The 10,327-nt window shown below is 38.0% G+C and overlaps 1 protein-coding gene across 1 annotated transcript in view; it reads left to right on the top strand.

Annotated features, from left to right (window-relative positions):
* KIF11 (kinesin family member 11) overlaps positions 1-6,769 on the top strand; it is a 51,543-nt gene extending 44,774 nt beyond the window's left edge. Inside the window, exons 20-22 of the mRNA XM_003133148.4 lie at positions 2,272-2,423; positions 3,115-3,231; positions 5,315-6,769. Coding sequence (XP_003133196.1) covers positions 2,272-2,423; positions 3,115-3,231; positions 5,315-5,455 — 410 coding nt within the window. The 3' untranslated portion in view covers positions 5,456-6,769. The remainder of the gene's footprint in view (positions 1-2,271; positions 2,424-3,114; positions 3,232-5,314) is intronic.

Below are 10,327 nucleotides of genomic sequence, written 5' to 3' on the forward strand. Positions count from 1 at the left end.
AAATCTAGTTTAATGTAAAATTTAGCACATTGCACATTCTCCTATGTACCTCTAATTTTGTCATGGACTGTTAGATTGGCATTTAGGAATTACCATTTTGGGAGGTGGGAAACGGCAAAGCTCAGCATAGGCTATAATGATTCAGGGAAGCCTTCATTAAAGAAGGTATAAAAACTCATCCTATTTAATTCAAGATGAGTAATTGAGTTATTTATTGGATTGTGGTGTGGCTTACATGCCCTGTAAATTTACCAAAAATCAGTGAGTGAATTTCATGGTATGTAAATTATACTTTAAAGCTTGTTTTCTTTTTTTTTTTTTTTTTGTCTTTTGTTGTTGTTGTTGTTGTTGTTGCTATTTCTTGGGCCGCTCCCGCGGCATATGGAGGTTCCCAGGCTAGGGGTTGAATCGGAGCTGTAGCCACCGGCCTACGCCAAAGCCACAGCAATGCGGGATCCGAGCCGCGTCTGCAACCTACACCACAGCTCACGGCAACGCCGGATCGTTAACCCACTGAGCAAGGGGCAGGGACCGAACCCGCAACCTCATGGTTCCTAGTCGGATTCGTTAACCACTGCTCCACGACGGGAACTCCTAAAGCTTGTTTTCTTAAAAGCAAGTGTAAAAACAGATGGCACCAAAGAATGTTAGTTAATTTTTTCTTCAGGAGTCCTGGTATTTATTGTCCACTTTTCAGTGACATCAGGAATATAAACGTTAAGTGAAAAGGCAAGTGCTTTGTAAGTTACGAAAGCTCGAGTTATTATAAAGAAATGTAACTGGTTAATATTTAGCTACCACCAAATTTTTTTTTTTTTTTTTTTTTTTTTATTTTCCCACTGTACAGCAAGAGGGTCAGGTTATCCTTACATGTATACATTGCAGTTTTTCCCCCCACCCTTTCTTCTGTTGCGACATGAGTATCTAGACATAGTTCTTAATGCTATTCAGCAGGATCTCCTTGTAAATCTATTCTAGGTTGTGTCTGATAAGCCCAAGCTCCCGATCCCTCCCACTCCCTCCCCCTCCCATCAGGCAACCACAAGTCTCATCTCCAAGTCCATGATTTTCTTTTCTGAGGAGATGTTCATTTGTGCTGGATATTAGATTCCAGTTATAAGTGATATCATATGGTATTTGTCTTTGTCTTTCTGGATCATTTCACTCAGGATGAGATTCTCTAGTTCCATCCATGTTGCTGCAAATGGCATTATGTCATCCTTTTTTATGGCTGAGTAGTATTCCATTGTGTATATATACCACATCTTCCGCATCCAATCCTCTGTCGACGGACATTTGGGTTGTTTCCATGTCCTGGCTATTGTGAATAGTGCTGCAATGAACATGCGGGTGCATGTGTCTCTTTTAAGTAGAGCTTTGTCCGGATAGATGCCCAAGAGTGGGATTGCGGGGTCATATGGAAGTTCTATGTATAGATTTCTAAGGTATCTCCAAACTGTTCTCCATAGTGGCTGTACCAGTTTACATTCCCACCAGCAGTGCAGGAGGGTTCCCTTTTCTCCACAGCCCCTCCAGCACTTGTTATTTGTGGATTTATTAATGATGGCCATTCTGACTGGTGTGAGGTGGTATCTCATGGTAGTTTTGATTTGCATTTCTCTTATAATCCGCGATGTTGAGCATTTTTTCATGTGTTTGTTGGCCATCACCACCAAATTTATAGTGAAGTGTTTTTCTCTATCAAACCGATCATGTTGGAAAAATTGTACTCAAATTCCAATAATACTGCCATTTTTCAGAACATTCTGAATCCTTTTAGAGGCTACACTACATCTTCTGTACATCCTCAGAGTTAGAAAATTTCATTTTTTGGCATTGAATTTCAAAAATGTAAGTGTATTTGAGGTCATCTGTTCACTTAGGAAATAGTGTAAGCAACATATGCCTGACAGGTATAAGACTGATTCTCCTCTTTGCAATGGTTCTGTTTTTGGAAGGCAAAGACTTACTGGGAAGAATAAGTTCTGGCATTTAAAATAAGAGTAGGGGGGGGTCCTGCTGTGGCACAGTGGGTTAAGAATCTGAATGCAGTGGTTCAGGTCTCTGTGGAGGTACAGCTTTGATCCCTGGCCTGGTACAGAGGGTTAAAGGATCCGGCATTATTGCAGCTGTGGTATAGGTCGCAGCTGAGGCTCAAATTCAGTCCCTGGCCTGGGAACTTCCATATGCTGAGGGTTCAGCCATTGGGAATAAAACACCTTATTCATATCCTATACTTCAATTTCTATCACTTGTATTGTGTCTCTAAAGGTACAACACCACAAAGGAAAAATTATTTATACCCATCAATACTGGCAAGAACCCAGCCACGTGAACTGCTCCTTGATGAGTTGGAAAAGAAACAGCCTGAGCTGTTAATGATGCTAAATTGTTCAGAAAACAACAAAGAAGTGACCAGTCAGGTAAGATTTATTTTAAGCATCTTAGTTTTAGAACTCCCATAAACTCTTGATATCATTGACTTCATGTGAAGAATTTTACCCTTTACCTTCCAGTCCTACCCTGTTTCTTATTAAGGATAGTTGTCTGACTGCTAAGCCAGTTTCTTTTAATTGGGCCACTTTTTTTATTAGACTAATAGATAATTATAATAGACAGTGTTTATAGTGTACTAATGATGTACTTAACACTGTTCTGACCACTTTACACATATATTTCCTCAGTTAATTCTCTCAGTAACCCTATAAGGTGAATGCTAGACTATGCCCATTTTACAGGTGAGGAAACTAAGAATGACCTTGTCCCAGGTAGAATTAGAGCTAGAATTAGAACCTATACAGGCTCCACAATTTGTGCTATTAGCTATAATAACTATAGAAAAGTTGGGAAATTGGAAAGCAGCAAAGAAGAAAATAAATAAAGCGTAATCTCTTACTTCTGAGATTATGACATTTTACCTTTTTTTATAGGAACTTCTCTATCTGCAAATGTAATAAGAATTGTTTTAATTATTTTGTAGACTTCCTACTAATTTTGTTGATGTTTAATTTTACGTAATAGACATGTTATTTTCAAGAAAGAAAACTGCCTTTACTTTCGCAAAGATTTTTTTAAGCCCTGAGATTTAATCACTCACGTAGCTTCTTGTTTTAGGACTTGGATGAAGAAAAGGCGGTTCTGGTGCACACTGCTGAAGAACCTCTAAGTCAAGAGCCATCTGTCAATACCAGTGAGGACTGTTCATCTAGTGGTGGGGTTCCCTTTTTCCAGGTACGTGATTATATCCTATCAGATAACCCTTCCACATCTAAGTCAGTCATTTGGTATTCAAGATAAAGGCATTACTCTTGATGGGTGGAACAGAAAAAAATATCTTAGTCATGTCTTTGGAATGGCTTGTTAACTTTTTTGATTTAAATTATTTATACAAATATGATAATTCATTAAGGGTTTTCTGTAGGACAAATAAAGGCAAGATGTGACTTAATCCCATCCTCAGCTGGTTTCTTTGACTATTACATTTATCCCTTTTCTGCTTCCTACAACTCAGAAGGATGCTGAAAGCAGTCATTTCCTTCTTCCTTCCAGTTTTGACGTGGAGGTCTTGGAGCCTACCCCTGCCCATAATCAGCCTTTGAAGGCCAGGAAGTTTAAAAGTTTGAGAGACTAAAGGCCTCTCAGGTTAAATGACTGGTTTCTGCTGCCTGAGGCTTTTCTCCTGATAACTGTTCCCCCATGTGGCCTGAGTGCTTCACCTGCCTTGATCTTGTGCCTTTAAACTGTGTGACCTCTCCTACCCTCTTGTCACCGCTGGTAGGAGAGTATGGCAATCTAAATTGCCTACATCCTTCCTTCTAACTTGAAGACATGAGCCTAGACAGAGTCTGTGAAGCAAGGATATCCCTCCATAGGACATTGATGTCCACACTTATAGTTGAAATGCTGCTTCTGATATGTACGTGCTTGCACCTGTCTAATAGACTTGTCAGTCTTGCCACCAATATCTAAATATTCACTATCTCTAATTTAAGCTGTTAAAACTTCTAGCTCAGATTTTATTAAATTCTTCTCTGTCTGCATCAAGGCAGTTTTATGCCCAAAGTCTTCCCACATTTTGCTTTATTCTTTAATATTAGAAAACTCTGAATATATTTCTTTATATTTTTCAACCCTCCCTTCTATCTCATAAAGGTAAGAAAAGGGAGAAAGTGGAGTTTGCTGTGGCGCAAGGGGATCGGCAGTGTCTTAGAAGCATAGATTCGATCCCCAGCCTGGCACAGTGGGTTAAAGTTCTCACATTGCCACTGTTGCAGCTTAGTTCTTGGCTGTGGCTCAGATCCAATCCCTGACCTGGGAGGTCCATATACCATGGGGTGGCAAAAAAGAAAAAAAAAGAAAAGGGAGGAAGTTAAGAGAACCTCAGTGACTACCTAATCCCTGTTTGGAAATGGTTTCATTATTACAGCTTATGGCATTTTGAAGGCCAGGCTTAGTGGGTCAGCTATGGCAAGGAGGTCCTATAGTACCAGAAACGACTTGAGATTGGAGTTTAGACCTTTAGCTGAAGTCCAGAAATTCTTTTTTCTCTGATAGCAGTCTGATATGGGGAAGTTTTCTGGGTTAAAAACTCTAAAGTTGGTTTGTGATTTGTCTCATAATTTAGGAGTGGGTCTACAATGAATGTCATCAGTCACTTTAAAGCTCTCCAAGGTCAAGTACAAGGATTCCAATTAAATATTCCTAAATGATAAATATAAGTTTTTTTTTAAATAAAATACAATTTAAACAACAAGTGTTTTGAGGTAGCCTATATATCATACTCTTTGCTTAAAATAGAATTGCCAGTTTTGCACAATAGCAAATCCCCTAGAGTGGTATTTTCAGCAGCAGCACAACTGACCTTTTGAGCTGGATAATTCTTTGTTGTGGTGACCTGTCTTGTATAGAATAAGATACTTAGCAGGACCTCTTGCTTCTACCCATTATAAGCCAGTAGCACCCCTCAGTTTTAGCAACCCAAAACGCCTCCAGACATTACCAAATGTCGTCTGGGATGGGGAAGGCAAAATTGCTCCCTGTTGAAAACCATTGCCCTACAGTAAAATGTGTGATTATTCCTTTGGAAAAATCATACAGAAAATTAATATTTCTTTTACTCCACCTGGTGATAAAATGAAGGAGGCATTCATTTCTATTGCCAAACAAATCGTTGGCTCAAATTTGTGCTGAGCCTTTTCTGTAGTTTTCTATACTAATTTCTTGCCATTAACCCAGAGAACTTGAAAATAGAATATAGTTAATGTGTATCACAAGTTGTGTTATATTGACTTAATTACTCTCCTTAAATTCACAGCATAAAAAATCACACGGAAAAGACAAAGAAAACAGAGGCATTAATCCATTGGAGAGGTCTAAAGCAGAAGAAGCTGCAGAGCAATCTGTTACGAAGAGCAGGTTACCTCTACGAGCCCAGAACAATTTTTGGATAACTTAAGGACTGGTAATTGTATTTTCTAAGGAAAATGAAAAATAAAACCTGTAACTCCAGAACTTGAGCCTTTTGTATAGATTTAAAATGAGTGGAAAGTATCAAGGCAGTACTGTAGGTTTAGTTGAATTTAATGGCGACCCATTTTTCTATGATTCCTGTAGTTCACTGTCTGTTAAGTTGGGTTTCATCTTTGCATTGAGTAAATACATATTTCTAGCTTTTGATATAAAATAGCTCTTTTATAACAAATGAAAAATATTTTTCTTATGTATTACTAAATAGCAGCTATATAGAAGCTGCACTTTTTCTTTAGGCTTGAATGCTACATAGGTAAATATCACCAACACTTGTTCTTGAGAAGGACTATATCCTTTCTTTTCTTGCTCTGCTTGAATTACGTTTATATTTGCTTGCCTCCTTCCCTAGACTTTGTTACTCTGCCTTCTCAGCTCACTTTCTCCCCTTTTATTTGTCACCAAACCATTTGCAGAGCTACAGAATGGTATCCATTATAATGAGATAGCCAGAATTTTACTAGAAACCTTTAACACTTTTTTTGTGGTTATCTCTAAAATCACTGTCAACAATACACATAACCCTAGAAGTATTCCTTCCTTCAGTATTTTTAATTTTCTTCCCTCTTGGTGTGAAAGCATTTCATTCTTTTACAAAGCCTAACACATTAGCCCCCACAGAAGTTCATTCTTCTCCAGAATATCGATTGCTATTACAGAGAACTACATAGGGCTCTGATCGGTGGCTGTGTGACCCCCATTTTGAGGCCTGTATCTTGTGTAAAAGGTCACAGTGGTTTAAGGGCTTTTTGAAGCTATTAACTATGATTATAATTTATATTCTTTTGTTTACCTGGTGAAACTTTTTGTTCTTTGTATATAATAAACTATGTGTGTATATATATATATATATATATATATTCTTCTCTGTTGAAATCTTAACCCTTAGAAGGGCCCTGACAATTTTGATCTGGCAGCCAAATTTCTGGAAGTTGGTATGTATCAGCATGAAGAACCAGAGCACTTAGAAGGAAAATATGCAAAGAATAAATTTTGTGCCCACATCAAATTAAGTGTATAAATTCAGAGTTTGATTTTGATAGCTAAATAGAACCAAACTTTGTTGGAGAATTAGAAAATGTGCTACTTTGAGGAACTAAATTTGCCTTGCAGAAGTACTAATTATCTTAATAAGTATAATCATATAATTTCTCTGTGAAATCAGATGTCAACATAAGCTATGGATTATATAAAATAAACATCCTCAGTAAATCCATGACTAATAAATTTGGTTTCTACTTTTGCTTGCTTGTCGCATTATTTCTTAGTTAGCAATGGGTATGTCTACAGACTTAATAAGCAAGTTATATTAAAATTCCTAAAATAAACTAATCGACAAGTACCACAGAGGAAGAAGGGCTTTGGTAAACATCCCGGCTTTCAGTTGCACTCCAAGGAGCTACACTTTAGTGTGAGATTAGTGAGAAATAGATGGCCGTCGCAGGGCCTGAAGTCCATCTAACTCTTTTAAAGTTATCTAGTGAGGCTAATGCAACTGCCTGACGGAAACAAATATAATCTGGAGAATTTTAACATCCAGAACTCTAAATTAGCTCTACAAATTTTAAGCACTCAAAAAATAACCCTCAGAAAAAATAAGAGTAGGTGGCTTCAAGGATCCCATTCCTCTTCAGAGGCAAAAACATTCAGAAACAATTTTGTCAGAACTTGAGAAAACAAAGATTTACAGAACGAAGCAAATGTTGAATCAAGAATAAGCCAAGGAGTTCATGTTGTTGCTCAGTGGTTAACAAACCCGACTAGTATCCATGAAGACTTGGGTTCGATCCTTGGCCTCAGTGGGTTAAGGATCTGGCGTTGCCATGAGCTGTGGTGTAGGTTGCAGACGTGGCTTGGACCAGCGTTGCTGTGGCTGTGGCATAGGCTGGCAGCTGTAGCTCTGATTCAACCCCTAGCCTGGGAACCTCTGTATGCCGGAGATGTGGCCCTAAAAAGACAAAAAAAAAAAAAGAACAAGCCAACTTAGAAGTTCCCTGGTGGCTCAGTGCATTAAGGATCCAGCATTGTCACTCTGTAGCTTGGGTTGCTGCCATGGCACAGGTTTGATCCCTGGCCCAGGAACTTCCACATGATGCAGGTGAGGACAAAAAAAAAAAAAAAAAAGCACCTTGTAATCTAGGAAGTACAACTTTTTGATGTTTTACTTGCCCTTGCTCCATTCCCCTTCCCAGCCCTGTGGTCTTGAAGACAGACAGCAGTCCATGGTTCTTATAGTGGGATCCTTGATCCTGAAGGAGCAGAGATATTAATTTCAAAAAGTTGTTTGCTGTGACCTGCGTAGGCTAACCTGAAAGACAAGCAAGCCACTTTTCTTTGTTTCATCTAAGTGAGATCTCAGGGTAGAAAAGTGGCAGGCATTTCTCAAAAATATCGTGAGGCAAATGAACAACCTGTTGCCACCTTTGGAAAAAGATAACAGGTGGGGTAAATAAATGAGTGTCTAAAGCCTTGGAGGGAAAAAATGGGAGAGAATTTCCTAGGGAAATTAGGATATTCAAAAACAACAGTGTATACTGGGGAAATGAGTAAGCCACTCATATTTAGCTTAAGTAGCATGCTTAGAAAAGACCTGAGAGGACCTAAGTTTTCACTGCTGGCTGAACTCAACTCAGCACAAGAAGGAAGTGAAGGCTAAGCAGATATAAAAAGATGTAGCTAAGCACTGAAGGAGTGCTCCAACACAGCCAATGTTAAAAGCTGGAAGCATTTTTTTCTTTCTTTTTTTTCCTTCTCATTCTTGTTTTATATACTTATTTTTTTGGCCACTGGCATTTAAGGAAATTGATTGACACACTAGCTGAACACAGGCAAAAGACTTCAGAGACCATGTAAGTCAAAGAATTGAGACTTTACCAAAAAAAGTGTTTAGAAAAGTCGCTTAAGCAGCTACAGCCCATGGCTAATATAAAAAAACAAACCTGGAGGTATGAAGAATCTGATTTCCAGAGTGACCATGTCATAATATTCAAAATGTTCACTTTTTAGCAAACATACAACTATGCAAAGAAAGTATGGCTCATTCACTGAAGAGATTAATACAAACCATCCCTGAGGAAGTACAAACACTGGACTTGAAATCAACTGCCATGTATATACTTACAGAGCTAAAGGAATTTTGTTGGAAAATGTCTCAATGAATAGAAAATAGCACTGAAGAAACTATAAAAAGGAACCATACAAATTTGGAGCTGAAAAGTAAAATAGCAAATGAAAAAAATCACTAGAGGCTTCCAATAGTAGATATGAGTAAGCAACAGAAAGAGCCAGTGAACTTGAAGCTAGTTCAGTTGAAACTGTCCAACAGGAGAAGCAGAAAGGAAAAAGAAATTAAGGGAAAATGGAGCTCAGAAGACCTGTGAATCACAATGAAGCATACCAACATTTGCAGAAAGAGTACCAGAAGGATAGGAGAAAAAGAAAGGGGCAGAAAGAATACTTGAAGAAATAATGGCTGGGAGTTCCTGTTGTGGCTCAGTGGTAAAAAACCTGACTGATATCCATGAGGATGTGGGTTCAATCCCTGGCCTCCCTCAGTGGGTTAAGGTTAAGGATGGCATTGCCATGAGCTGTGGTGTAGGCTGGCAGGTACAGCTCTGATTTGACCCCTGGCCTGGGAACTTACATATGCCACATGTGCAGCCCTAAGAAAGCAAAAAAAAAAAAAAAAAAAAGAAAAAAAAACGCTGAAAACTTCTCAAATCTGATGAAACACTCAAATCTACACATCCAAGATGCGCAACAAATCCAAACAGGATAAACTCAAAGAGATCCACCCACAACAAGACATATTATAATCAAACTGTTAAAGCTGAAGACAGATTCTTGAACGCAGCAAGAGTGTGGTCTTCATCAAAATGTAAATCAAAACCACAATGAGATCACTTCACATCCACAATGATAGCTATAGTAAAAATAGAAAATAACAAGTGTGGTAAAGATGTTCAATGGGAACCCTCATATTGCCAGAGGAAATGTAAAATGGTTCAGCCACTGTTTAAAAAGAGTTTGGTGTTTCCTAAAGAAGTTAAATGTAAAATTATTATATGACCCAGCAATTCTAGGTATCTACCCAAGAAAAAAGAAAAAATTTAACCACATAAAAATTTGAACACAAATGTCCATGTTAGTACTATGAGCTAAACAGTATAAACAACCCATGTCCATCAGCATATGAATGAATAAACAATATGTTTATACATATGATGGATTATTACTCAGCCATAAAAAAGGATGAAGTACCAATACATGCTACTATGTGGATAAACCTGGAAAATACAATGCTAAGTGGAAAAAATCAGATGCAAAAGTTCATATCACTTGTTTCCATTTTTATGAAATGCCCAGAATAGGTAAACTCACAGAAACATATTGGTGATTGCCAAGACTGCTTTGAGTCAGGGGAAAGGAAGTGACAGCTTATTGAATATGGAGGTTTTTTTGGGGGGGATGTTGGAAATACATAGATGGAACTACATAGATGTGGTTGTTGTAAATGTGAATATACTAAATGTCACTGAAATTATGTACTTTAAATTTTTTTTTTTTTTTTTTTTGGCTATGCCCACAGCATGGGGAAGTTCCCAAGCCAATAACTGAATCTTCACCACAGCAGTGACAACACTGGATCCTTAACCACAATGCTATTGAGGAACTCCCTAAAATGATTTATTTGATGAAACTGATGTACTGCTTACTCTGCTAAGGAGGCAGACTTTTAAATTTAAAAAAAATTCTTGAAGTATAATTGGCATATAACACAGTTTAATTGTACAACTTGATA

Source organism: Sus scrofa, chromosome 14 (assembly GCF_000003025.6).
Source record: "Sus scrofa isolate TJ Tabasco breed Duroc chromosome 14, Sscrofa11.1, whole genome shotgun sequence".
NCBI lineage: Eukaryota > Metazoa > Chordata > Mammalia > Artiodactyla > Suidae > Sus > Sus scrofa.